The 13817-nt window shown below is 42.1% G+C and overlaps 1 protein-coding gene and 1 non-coding gene across 4 annotated transcripts in view; both read right to left on the bottom strand.

Moving 5' to 3' along the window:
* Positions 1 to 13817, bottom strand: part of LNPEP (leucyl and cystinyl aminopeptidase) — an 86934-nt gene that overhangs the window by 18060 nt on the left and 55057 nt on the right. For all 3 annotated transcript variants that reach the window (XM_058656364.1, XM_058656363.1, XM_004586189.4), the window contains exons 9-13: positions 13404 to 13535; positions 10926 to 11086; positions 10305 to 10393; positions 4266 to 4449; positions 2305 to 2461 (exon numbers count right to left, since the gene is read on the bottom strand). In XM_058656364.1, the coding sequence (XP_058512347.1) occupies positions 2305 to 2461; positions 4266 to 4449; positions 10305 to 10393; positions 10926 to 11086; positions 13404 to 13535 (723 nt within the window). The remainder of the gene's footprint in view (positions 1 to 2304; positions 2462 to 4265; positions 4450 to 10304; positions 10394 to 10925; positions 11087 to 13403; positions 13536 to 13817) is intronic.
* Positions 10031 to 10160, bottom strand: LOC118760379 (U11 spliceosomal RNA). The gene has a single exon (XR_004996753.2). It is a non-coding gene; the product is annotated as a U11 spliceosomal RNA (small nuclear RNA).

Here is a 13817-nt window from a genome sequence, read left to right as displayed (position 1 = left end):
TACTTGCTTTGTTTTGATGTTTCTTTTAAAATATCTATTTATTTGTTGGAAAATCAGAGTTACAGGGAGAGAGGGAGCGACACAGAGATGCTGGTTCACTCCCCAGATGCTTACAACGACTGAACTGGGCCGGCTGAGTTCCAGACTTCTGACTTTGTCCTGATCCTGTCTGATCATTGTGGCCATTCTGGGAGTGAGCCAGCGCATGGAAGATAGCTGTCTCTTCTCATTTGCTCTGCCTGTCAAGTCTGTCTTTAAGTAAAGAGATACTGAAAGAATCTGATAAATCTGAATAACATGTACTTTTGCAACTGAAAGACTCTAAGGCTGCAGTTACTAGCACATTATCTTGGGGTTTTGGAAGTGAACAGTTTCAAACAGCCTAAATATTTCTAAATAGGAAACTGGCTATATTGTGGTAGGTCTTAACTACGGAATATTCTCAAGAATATTTGGGTACTGCATATGAAGACAACGGAAAAATTTAGGATGAAAATTCGGGACAAAAGCCAGTTCATAGACTAGTGCTGTGGCATGACAAGTTAAACTACTCTCTACCTTTCAATACAATGGAAAACAAAATACGAATTAAAAAAGATTATTTGTTGACTCAAAAGGCAACTGTTCTTAAAAAAAAATAAAGTGGTATTAAGAAATAAAGCTTTGATTTATTTCTTTTTACTGGAAGGTCAGATACACAGAGAAAAGGAGAGACAGAAAGGAAGATCTTCCATCCAATGATTCACTCCCCAGGCGGCTGCAATGGCTGGAGCCGAGTCAATCCAAAGCCAGGAGTTTCCTCTAAGTTTCCCTCCTGGGTACAGGGTCCTAAAGCTTTGAGCCATCCTCGACTGCTTTCCCAGGCCACAAGCATGGAACTGGATGGGAAGCAGAGCCGCTGGAATTAGAGCTGGCACCCATATGGGATCCCAGCGCTTGCAAGGTGAGGACTTTAGCCGCTAGGCTACTGTGCCGGGATTTAAAAAAATTTTTTTAAACAGAAGTATGCTGGGAACGTGACATTGCTGGGATATAGACATACTTAACCTAACATAAAGGGTAGGCTTTGGATGAAACTCATATAAGTTTGGATCTCAGTCTCAGTGCTATTGTTATCACCAGGCAATGACTCTGGTGAAATTACCCAATGAGGGTAGAAATATTAGCCTTGGCATTGTGTGTTGCAAGGGAATCCACATTAAGTACTAAGCATGATATGAAGAATGTAACAACCAGTGAAATGCATTTATTTCTGGTATGTTTCATTTATTCATTTGCTCAACATTTATTGAGTGTTATTACCAAGGGCCAGCTCATATTCCAGGCATTGGTGTTAATTAAGGTTACTAATTGAGAAAGTTATAAAAATCTTAAACCATTAGAGGAGATTTCAGAAATAATCTAAATTGAGAGCCACGTGCACTGGTAGGAATGGGCACCTCCTGTTGGGTCAGATGAGAAACTTGGGGGAAGGGTGCATTCAAGCTCCATTTGGCCCCTCTGCCCTACACACTCCTAGCCCCATGCTGGGAGCTCAACATGTGATGAGAAGAGCTCAGCACGGAAGACTGACTGCATGTGAAGACAACAGCAATGGCAGAAATGAGGCCCCTCTGAAAAAGGATCCAGTCTAACCCGTTCCTCTTCCTAGTGAGCAACGCTAAACTTCTGAAATTCTTTTCCTTTTCCTAACTGCTGGTTCCAAACTTCCCTCCTTTATCTGAAAGGTGCCATTTGTCTGGGTTCCTGAAATCCTGGCCTATATAGCAAACCCTGTTGTAGAAGATGTTGACAGAGAACTGTACACACACAACGAATATATCACCCCTCCCCAAGCTTTTAAAGACTCAGTTAACAGTTTACAGTGTTGAAAATGACAACAGTTAAGGTCAGGCCAGGGGCTTTAGGGAAAGTAAACAAGTCTGCAAAATCAAGATCCCTTTAGTGCGCTGCAGATAAATGGGCATCCACCAGGACTACCATGCATTAGCTAGGGGCTGGCAAAAACTCCTAAACAGAACATTCTCAGTCATTCTAGAGTCACCACTAGGAAACTAAAGCAGAGACCGCTGCAAGCATTACCTGTATACAAATAAAACAGTTTTCTGTTTTCCTATGACTTCATTTTGACAGCAGCTATATTTAGATAATCAAATAAGACCACATCACACTAAGGCAAATGGGAAATGAAGTAAGTAGAATTTTAATTGACTGCTTGCTTGGCCCATTCCTGGCTGAATGGAACTGTGAGTAACAAATATCAAAGGCAAGGAACAAAAGCAGCTAGCTGAAAGGCAGACTTACCACCAGTCTTGAGGCCAGATCCATGCGGCCCAGCTTCTCAAGGAGGTTGTAGATGAGATCTGTCTGGAACAGGGCTTCTGTGATGGGTGCAGTGTGGCTCTCGTTTCCAAGATAATCAATCAAATCAAACGCCCTCTGAAGAGGCACCTTGCCTAGGCTATAGGATTAAAGAACGGAAAAGTAAACAAGCAGAGACTTATACAAGGGCTCTATGCACCATGCTGAGAGAAACTTTATGGATGGATGGTTAGCCTTGAAGATGAGGATTTAAACACAACGTTAAAGTTAGACCCCACACTTACTGCCTCTGATGAACTGCATGTGGCTGAAGGTTAAAGATGTGTTTCAAGAGAAAGAAATAAGAGCTGATTTTTTTATCCTGTAAGCCACATGTAAACTGCTACTGATTCAGTTAAACAACTATAATGCCTTGGGTGAGAAAAGATGACTAGTTTCATTTTATTAATTACTTATATTTACTAGAAGAGAAGGAGTATTAAAAAAAAACCTTTCATAATTTGGCTGCATAGGAATTAGTCAAACCTGTCAGGGCGAGGTAATTACAAATTTAGAGTGAGTATGTTTTTAAAATGAAAAAATTATAAAGAATTTACAGCAGTGATGGCTGAGATGATTTATGAAGGTCATTTTAGAGGTCAGTGTTGTGGTTTTAGCTATGACAGCAGCATTCCCTACTGGCAGGCCAGTTCAGGTCTCGGCTGCTCTGCTTCTGATCTAGTTCCCTGCTAATGTGCCTGGGAAAGCAGTGGCATGCTTGAGCCCCTGGCACCCATTCTGGAGGCCAGAGTGGAATTTTGACCTCCTAGATACGGTCTTGACCAGTTATCGAGGCCACTGGGATGGAAGATCTCTATCTCACCACAAGCTTTCACCATGCCATGCCTGTGACTCTGTCTTTCAAATAAATACATAAGTATTTTAGATTTATTTGAAAGTCAGAGGTAGAGAGAGAGGGACAGACAGAGACGGACAGGTCTCCACCTGCTGCTTCACTTGCCAAGTGCCACCACAGCTAGGGCTGAGCCTGGAAGAGGCCAGAAGCCTGGAGCTTCATCCAGGTCTCCTACGTGGAGGGCACAGGTTCACGTAGTGTTCTCCGCAGGCTAACAGGGAGCTGCAATAGCAGTGGAGTGGCCAGGACACAAACTGCTGCCCGTGAGAGATATTGGTGTCACTACTCCATGATACTGGCTCCAAAATGAATCTTTATATTAAAAAAGTCACTTCATGAAAGTGTTCATTAAAGGAGTTCAAGGGTGGTCAGAAAAGAGTATTTGAGTGGTCTTGATATTTCTAGGTTTCTTACTGATCTGCGCTGGTAATCACCTGCCTAGAGTGTATCTTTACACAAGGCATCATCACACGTGGCCGTCGGAGCCACAGACCAGGCAGTGGCCTGTGGCTCAGGAGGCTTTGGACACCTGAGGTGGCCATCAAAGAAAGAGTAAGTACTAAGCTTCACACTTAAACCTAAGTGTGGGCCTGGCATGGTGGCCTTGTGGCTAAAGTCCTCACCTTGAATGCGTCAGGATCTCATATGGGCGCCAGTTCTAATCCCGGAAGCTCCACTTCCCATCCAGCTCCCTCCCTGCTTGTGGCCTGGAAAAGCAGTTGAGGACGGCCCCAGAGCCTTGGGACCCTGCACCTGTGTGAGAGACCTAGAGGAAATTCCTGGATCCTGGCTCTGGTTCGGCACAGCACCGGCTGTTGCAGTCACTTGGGGAGTGAGTCACTGGATGGAAAATTTTCCTCTGTCTCTCCTCCTCTCTGTATATCTGACTTTGTAATAAAAACAAACCAACAAACAAATAAAAAAACACCTGATTGTGAAGAATTTTTTCATGAAATAAAACAAAGTCTGAGTGCCTATACCACTCTATTCAGCAAAATGTGTGTTTTGCAGCAAACAAAGAAACCACCCCAAACAAACCATACTCTACCCTGCGAGTTCAAAAATGTTGTTGATGAGGTTGGCCCGGTCTTTGTCACTCAGAACATAAGGATTTGCTTTCAACTGCTTGATGAGTGCTTCCCAGTCGTCGTCTGCATAGTGCACGATGTAATAGCCGGTCATGTTTGCATTGACTTTGACCCAGTGCACTTCTTCTGTAAGATTGAAGACATCTAATAGACACACATGGGGGAAAAAGGGAATGAAACAGAAGACAACAGGGCAAGAAAAATAGTAACTTCATTTCAAGGTTCATATGGTATGTTTTTATAATTATTCTCCTAAAAATCCAACAGCCTGCATTCCCATGCAGTTCTTTTGTGCTAACAAAGGTCATCACTCTTTCATCTACAGTTAGCTATTTCCTGGGCATCACTCTAGGCTGGGCACTGCTGATCAGGTCAGGGTAGAAATGCCTGTGCTTTTGGGACTGGCACTGTGGTTTAGCTGACACCTGCAGTGCCAGCACCCTATGTGGACGTGAATTTGAATCCCAGCTGCTACACTTTGGATCAAGCTTCCTGCTCGTGTGTCTTGGAAAAGCAAAAGATGGCTCAAGTGCTTAGACCTCTGCACCCACAAGAAAGACTAGCAAGGAGCTCTTGGCTTCTGGTTTTGGTCTGGCCCAGCCTTAGCTATTGTGGCCATATGGGGATGAACCAGCAGATGGAATATCTCACTCTTTCTCTGCCTCCCTCTGTACGTAACTCTGCCTTTCAAAAAAATAAAATAAACTATAAAAAATGCCTCTTAATTTATTGATTTTAGGGTCTAATGTAGCCAGTCAAGTATGATGGCATGGGAGTGCCACTTATGAGAAAACAAAACAGGACATTCAGTGGGAATAGACAGAAAAACACTTCACTTCCTAGGAAAGGTAAGGGGAAGTTTCTTGGAAGAAATGCCATTCAAGTTATAGCATGATTAAGGTCCCAGCTGCTCTACTATGAATTCAGCTCCCTGTTAATGTGCCTGGAAAAGCAGCAGAAAATGGCCCAAATACTTGGGTCCCTGCCATCCATGTGGGAGACCCAGATGGAGTTCTAGGCACTTGGTTTCCACCTGACCTAGACTTGGCTGCTGTGGCCCTTTGGGAACGAACCAGCAGGACTGAATCTCTCTCCTGTCTCTATCACTGGAACATTCATATGAATCAACCAATCTTGGGGGCAAAAGAAAGCATATAGTGTAGTAGGGACACAAAGGGACAAAAAGAGACATTGTACTTGCTGTGCACATATGGAACTGACTCCTGAGGTCATTATGACTGCAGGAGAGCAGAGAGAAGGCAAAGTGGACAGCACAAACAAACTCTCTTAGAAAACTCACATATAATTCAAAGGTCACAAAATCAATAGAAGGAAAACTTACGACTGAGGCAAAGCTAAGAAATAATTGAATTAAAAGAGCAGACCAAGTACTGAGTAGGCCCCAACCGTAGCGTAAACAAATGCTGGAAGAACTGTCAGGGCTTTCTGCAGATTTGTTTCAACTAAGACAGAAAGAACAAGGAGCCAAATGACAACAAGATACATTGGTGAATTTTTAAATCCTTAAGATTGCTAACCAAGGAGAGTCCTTTGAAGCTGGCAGGAAGGCCATGGGTCTAATGCAACAGGGGAAACTTCTATATATCAGGAGGCTGACTGGTTTTTGGACGAGAAGCACCAGGAACTTACTATGTTGATATAATGACTAAATAAGAAAAAAAATGACTATGCCACAGTAAATTGTTTCAAATAAAATGTAAATAAATTTTTCAGATATCTATAATATAATCCCCTCATATTCAAAAATTAAAACTTATAAAAATACTCTTAGTTACAAGTGATAAAAGAATAGAGAGAAGAAACACAATCTAGCATCCAAGATTGTGGCACAGTGGATTAAGCCAAAGCCTGAAATGATAGCAATCCACACGTGTAACAGTTCAATTCATGGCTGCTCCACTTTTAATTCAGTTTCTTACTAGTCTGCCTCAGAAAGCAGCAAAAGATGGCCCAAGTGCTTGGGCATCTGCATCCACAGAGGATACCTGGAAGAGGCTCCTGGCTACTGTGGCCAGCTGGGGAGTGAACCAGCCAATGAACGCCTTTCTCTCTGTCTCTCCCTCTCACTCTTTATAACCCTGTCTTTTAAATAAATACATCTTTAAGAAAAAGAAAAGTAAGTAATTTAAGCCCTGATGTGAGTGATAACATTTTGGTGTATAAATCAGAAGTCTGGAACTCCACCTGACCTCCCATCTCTGTGATATGGACCCAAGTACCTGGGCCATCTTCGATCGCATATCTAGGCTCATTAGTAGGAATCTGAATCAGAAGCAGAGCAACCAGGACTTGAACCAGCCTGTTGGCAAGTGGTAGCTTAGCCTGCTATACTACCATGTGACCTCTCTGTAGTATCTTTATTACAATTATACTGATACTGAAAAAGTTGTTTAGAGAGGGGGTAGAAGGAGATGGAGAGAAAGCATGCATATGTGCTCACCCATTCATTAACTCACTCCTCAAATGTCTGCACTAGCTAGGATTGTTCTGTGCTGTAGCTGAGAACAGCACTCTCAATCCAGGTGTTTCACAAGGGTGGCAAGGACACAACTATTTGGGACATCACTTGGTGCCTCCCAGGATCCGCAGTAGCGGGAAGCTAGAACTGGGAATCAAACCCGGGTACCCCATCACAGGATGTAGATGTTTAGCTGTCAGGCCCTGCAAAAGTGAACATGAAAAAAGACACCTGATCACGTCTTAACCAGACATGCTAGTTCAGCCTTTATTACTAAAAATTCCCCACTATTTTCTGATATGCTGCCGGTATAGTACCAGATGGAAAAGATGAATTAGATAGACAGGTTTTTTTTCCCTTCTCCAGGGCAACAAGTAGTATTAAGGAACACCTGTCATGGCAACAGAAGCTGTTGCAGTGATTTTCAACAAACCTATTACTAATGCAATTAACTTTATAATCGGTTAATTCAAAATCAAAAACATCAACACTCTTTAGGTCAGTAAGCACAATCTCCTATAGAGGTTTTCAAAAAAGGACTGCTGGGACCCCAACTCCTTCTTTCTCTTGGAGAGAGAGAGAGAGATGGGAATGACAGGGACAGCAGTGGTTCCACCAGACGGATGCAAAGAAAAATGCTGAAGCACAGAGAGCTTGGCTGAGAAGCAACTCACTAAGCTGCAAGGCCAGCCAAGTCCAGATGGTGGAGAGCAGGAATGCAGCTGGAGCACACTTGAATGGTTGCTGTCATCAAGACGACAGAACATAAAGCAGTGCAGTCAAAGCATCAAGACCAAGAAGAACTATCACCTAAAGAATCAAAATCCTAGTCTCGTTCATGTCTTCAGATGACGGAGAAGAGAGGACATTAAAACCACAGGTATAAAAAAATAGCTTTGTACACAAGGGAGGTAATTCTATCCTGTAGCTTAAATGTAGATGAGGCTAACTCCATATGTTTTTAATTTATTACAATCATTAACAGATTAACGGTTAAATTTTCAGTCCATTGAGTAGGAAAAAAGGGAGCAACTCCGACCTTAAATGGCAGATGCCCAGATGAAGTAATCCAATGGCGATTTAAAAAAAACATTTATCAATGAGCTATGAAAACCAACTACTGTTTTACAAAGAAACATTATGACAGCTCAACAAAAAAACATGTTTTCACTACAAAGTTACAGAACTTCCTGTCCAGTTTGCTCCCAAGAACCAGCAACACACATGTGGTAGACGTGCCTTCTCCACTGTTCGAAAGTATTTCCATTTCTAATAGTCCTCTCTCCTTTATTTGCATAGGAAGAAAAAAAGGGCAAGGGCAGAATACGATTACATGGCCATCCTTTCCACGCCACTGCCTCTCCTTCCAACGGCTTCTCTTACTTTCGAATGCACAATGAAATCCTTTCTGAAACATGAGTGCTTCAAGTTATGTCTTATACAAATATACTTGAAGTGAAAGAGCTTAGGTCTGAGCAAGATGTGGCTAAGAGAAAGAGAGGGAGAGGGGAAGAGAGGCAAAAGGGAATTTTTTTACTATAATTTTCTCAATTATATAACTCAGAAAAAGAACCAGTGCAGCTCTTCTTATGCACAATCAACACTAATTACTCAAATTTCATGTATATGTGGAAAAGTCACAAACACACTGATTCAGTGTAACTTCTATATATAACTGCACTAACACAGCAACTCTGGAATTAGAATCCATGGAAATGTGGCACAGATTCAACAGTCATCAAAGAGACTAATATTCTATATTAGAGTCACATGGTACAAAGCGGTTGAAGGCAGCCTCTTTATTTCTTCTGAGAAACAGAAAAAAAAAAAAAGAAAATGTAATTAAGAGAAATTTTCATTGATGCTTTGGAAACCAAGAAAACTCAACTGTCCCCCGAGTCCACCATTTTTGCAAGGACAGAACATTTTCACCATGGGTGCCTCAGACCTGAACTGACAGGAATGCAAATAGCAGCCACAGCAGCAGCAAGAGACATAAAGCAGCTGAGAAGGACACTGCTTTATCATACACATTGGCCCAGTTCCAGCTCCAGAGTAAAACAATTAGATTATAGTGCATTTGGTATGCTCCCTTTTACTAAGAATCTCTTCAAATAAAGGGGAAATGATGTAATTATTAGACTTTTGAGTGTGCTTCTCCTGGAATTTTTTATAGTGATACTTTAAATTGAGTCATTTCATCATAGACTAGCTTTTACTCATTCAATAAATCTTTGTGTGCTTACTGAGTGCTAAGTTATAAAAGTCATTCATGAAGCCAGGATCCATACCATCAATGGGATGGACATGAACACACACCCCCATACTATGCTATGAGAACATCTGTATAATGAAGCATGACTTACATATATTAAAACCTAAGTGGGGCATGTAGCCTGCCTTAGGTTAAAGAGAGGCTTTCTGGGGTGAGCACTGACTGAGCTAAGATCTGAAGAATGAAGAAGAGAAAGATCAGGAGCGTGGGAAGGCCAGGGAACGCCACAGGGAGAGCAAACAGCACACACAGGCTCGGAGAAAAGCGACAGCCTGGCACGTGTGAGCTGCTCCAACAACCTCTGTGTGGTGGGAACACAGAATGCCAGGCAAAAGCTAAGAAAGAGAAGGTGAATGCTGAAAAATATAAGCTAGCATAGGGGGTATGAATCTTAAAAGCTCACATGCAGGCTGAGTTAAATAATAAAGAGATACAAGCACATTTCTTACTATCCAGTTGTTTCTAATGTGAGCAAAAGCTAACATACTATCAGGAGCTTTAAAGTTTTCCTTTCAAATGTTCCGGCTGTGGTTTGCCTGTGCTACGGGATATAAAGAGATCAGGTTACCTGTTCTCTCTTGAGTCAGAACTTTCCCGTGCAGGGCCCACTTACTACTCTTGAAGTTCAGAGTTTTCTCCCAAGAAGAAAATCCCTGGGAGTGGACATCACGGTGTAGGGGGGTTTAGCTGCTACCAGGGATGCCTAGTGCTGTTATCACAGTGCCAGCCTCGGGGCTGACTGATCTGCCTCAGATCTAACTTTCTGCTAATGCACATCATAAGGAGAAGCAGATTACTTCGTAATTTGAAATATGTATCCAGAACATACAAATACATCATTTGCTATTTTTTTTTTAACCAAGACTGCCAGCACATTCTCTGCAACTTTTTGACCTTTAGTTCACAGGAGTAAAGGTCAATGTTGTGCATGACATAGAAACAATTTTACTGTAGCTGCATCTTTTTTTTTTCCTTTCGCTAGGACCAACGATCACCAGCTGCCCAAGAACCAAAAAATTATGCTTCCGACATCTCTTGATGTCGATTCCGCAAGCAAACAGAGCTGCTCTTCGTGTGCCACTCACGACAGAAGCCCTTTGTGCAGTTGCATCTTGAACAAGTAATTCATAAAACCATTTCAAGAGTACAGTGGTAAGTGCAAACTCTTATCTGCTCTTGGCTGAGAATGGTACCACTCTGCCAGTTCCAGTGTCTGAGGAGAAAAAGAACTAATTATGGTCAAACCTGATGCTTTGTCCAGTAATGACACAAACTGGTATTCTGAACAGTTTCTTCCATCAGTAACATAGGTTAGTGGAATATGCCACAGGTAACTGTAAAGAAAATATTGGAAGATTACTCTTTTTTGTGTTTGTTACACGCGATGTATTGTTTTTAGATTTTTGTGTTTTTGGCCAAAAAAAAAAGAAGTGAAAATTTTAATGCATTCCCAGAAAGAGATAATCTTACTAAGATTCATAAGGACTTCTGACTAGAATATGTTTAAAAATACCATAGCCATGATGGACTGTGGTGTAGTGGGTAAAGCCACAGCCTATGGTGCCAGCAATCTGAAATGGGCACCACTTCACTTCTTGACTGCTCTATTTCCAATTCAACTCCCTTCTAATTTGGGGAAAAAAAGGAGGACCTTGGCCTCTGCACCTGTATGGGTCCTAGCAGAAGCTCCTGGCTTGGTTTGGGCCTGGTCCAGCTCCAGCCATGAAGACCATTTAGGGAGTGAACTAGTACATGGAAGATCTTTCCAACTCTGCCTTTCAAATTAAATAAGTAAACCTTAGAAAAAAAAAAAAACAAAGTAACCCAAGATGCGAAAGACATAGTGTGGAAAGAAACAGACATCACCTTGCATCTGAAGGCTGAGTTTCAGGATTTATATTTAAAAAGAATCTCTCTTGTTTTACAGAAATTTCCTTCCCTTTCCTTTGAACAGTTACTAAAGGAAATCCCTTCTGCAGGGTCCAGGTCTTCATGATTTTCTTTACATCTAACGTTCCATTTGTGACCTGCAAAAAAAAAAAAAATGATTAAATACAAAAATTAGCAAATTTACATTCTGATTTGTATCCAGCTCTACCTTCCCTATTGCATTCTAAGAAGACTGCTTACAGTATTAATAGAATTGAGAAGCTATATTAATGGGCTTACATTCTTACTAGGTAAATGAGTAACTTCTAAAAGGAAAGAACTCTGGTATGATACCCAAGGGTGTGACAAATTACATGTTGATAAGTAACACCTGTGATATTAACTAAGACTTCATTAATATTAAAATCCCAAAGGTAGCATAACCTAAAACAGCATAAGTACTCTGAGGCCACAAAAACATTAGAAGGGGCACCTAATGGCAGACAGTTTAGAGTTGGAAGCATTGCTGCTCAAACCGGCCAATCTACTAAGTCATGGTTTCTCTCGATGCTACCACTGGCTGCTACACAAAGGTTCAATCTAGAGACTCAGGCTGGGGAGTACCAGGAGGCAGCAACAGTAACTGAAGAAACAGGTTAGTGGCCTTAATGTCAATTCTCCTGGGACAACAGAGGTAAACTTTTTCTGATAGTCACAGAACTTCTCTCCCAGAAGATACATGAACTTATTGACAGGCACTCCAGAGCTCACTGCCCTGGCATATCCAGTTTCAATGATGAAGAAGCAATTTATGAGCAACTTTCCCTTTTACGTAGGTGAGTTGAGGTTTTGATTCAAATTATTTTTCTAGGTGCCAGCCCAGTGGCTCAACAAGCTGACTCTCCACCTGCAAGTGCTGGCATCCCACATACACGCTGGTTTGTGTCTGCTGCAACGGTTCTTTCCAGCTCTCTGTTTCCAGCCTGGAAAAGCAGCAGAGGATGGCTCAGGTCTCAGGGCCACGCACCCACGTGACAGACCCAGAGCAAGCTCCTGCTTCAAATTGGCTAAGCTCTGGCCGTTGCAGACATTTGGGGAGTAAACCAACAGATGGAAGATTCTCTTTCTCGCTTCTTTGTCCTCTCTGTAAATCTACCTTTCAAATAAAAATAGGTAAATTCTTGGAAAAAAAAAAACAAATTATTTTTCCAGATTACATAAGGCATCTAAGCCATCATGTCCCTTAACTGGTAATCACGCCATTACTGGGTTAGGCCTTACCTCAGTCACCACATGCTATTTATTTAAAGTATAAGTAAATGGAATAAACTTCCCAAACTCATTGAGATATTAATCTTGCATTTCTAATGGTTCTAACCTAATTTCTTTCTGGATCAGAGACTGATAAGAAAACAAGCTTACCAAAAGCAATGGGTTTTTGGGTATCTGAGGCACTACCAACCTGTGAAGGTAACCAAATACTCTGATGTGGGTGCTGAAAAACCCAATAATGTTAGGGACCAGGGTAGGACAGGACAACACTGTGATGCAAAAGTGTGGTCAAGCAGGAAAGCAGGAGCTGACACAACAAGTATAACTAACCGTGGCTTTTTACGGAAGTGCTACAGCATGATCCAAGAAACAATGATTTAGAAGCAGCAGCAGCAAGGGCCTAACGACCAAGTTCTCTCCTCAGGAACGGGCAACTGCTGGAAAATCCCAGGGATCAGACAGACCACATGGAGAAGACCTCGAGCAGGGCTTCCTGACCCTGCACCCACAAAACTCTGCAATTCTCAGTGAGGTTTTTCTGGCGATTATGGCCAGCACATCCGTCAGATTCGCAAGTATGATATATTACTGTAACCTTCAAAAGCATGAACCAGGGTTTCAAACTAAAGTGCTTTATCAGGTTTGTCTGGCCAGCACACACAAGGCAGGCTGGGCTCAGCGATGCTCTGCAGTGTGGCTGCCTCCTCACCAGGTCTGCAGGCCTAGCAGAATCCAGACAGTGCAAGCACCCAAGGGCACTCCTGAGGGCATCTGAAACAGGTCATCTACTTAAGAGCGGCAGGACCTTGAGGGACAGGAGACTCCAAGACAGACTCATGAAGGGGAGGTAGAAAAAACAGGCAACAAACTTAGAAAAAGAAGCCTTTGGACAACAAATTACAAAACAAAATAAGTAATACTCACGGATACAGAAAAGCTAACTTCCCTAACAAAACTGGCAAGGAGCGTAAGGTGCATGATGAAAATGGCCCCTCAGGGCTGCTGTGCCCTTTCAGCAGCAGGAACCATACTCCACTTTCCGACTCACACTGGGTGATCTGATACAGCACCTACATCCCAAGCTCTGTCCCCTTTCTTCTTACAGAAATATTCTTGGTATCGTAGACTCGGTGACATATGTGATAAGAACAAGACCCCTACTGTCTTCCTGTAAGAGGTGCACAATGCATCCTGAACACTCACCTCATTAAAACTACTCCACAGATCATCACTTTGGATGGATGCATAGCTGTGATTATGCAGGTAAAGAATAATCACGTGCTGAAACACGGCCTCGCTAAGATAGGTCTTCAGCATCAACAAGAGAGAGGCTCCCTGTTGTAAAAAAAAAAAGAGAGAGAGAGAGAAGAGGGAAAAAGATAATTACAGGTCATAGAATTATGAACCTAAAAATCAAAATATGCCGATTATTATACACACACACCTCCACACAGAGAACTCGACTGTAACACACTGTCATTTAGTCTCAGATAGCTTGACGTAGACCATGTCTAAACTGTGTAAAATTATTCCAAGGGGTGTGCAAAAAGAATTAGTGAAACAGATGCACATGTGTGCTAATCTTATTAACCTGTGTGGTTTGCCTGTGGATGTACT

This window comes from Ochotona princeps, chromosome 28, assembly GCF_030435755.1.
Source record: "Ochotona princeps isolate mOchPri1 chromosome 28, mOchPri1.hap1, whole genome shotgun sequence".
NCBI classification, from domain to species: domain Eukaryota; kingdom Metazoa; phylum Chordata; class Mammalia; order Lagomorpha; family Ochotonidae; genus Ochotona; species Ochotona princeps.
The sequence above is the reverse complement of the archived record's forward strand: the minus strand, read 5'-3'. Positions and strand labels throughout refer to the sequence as shown.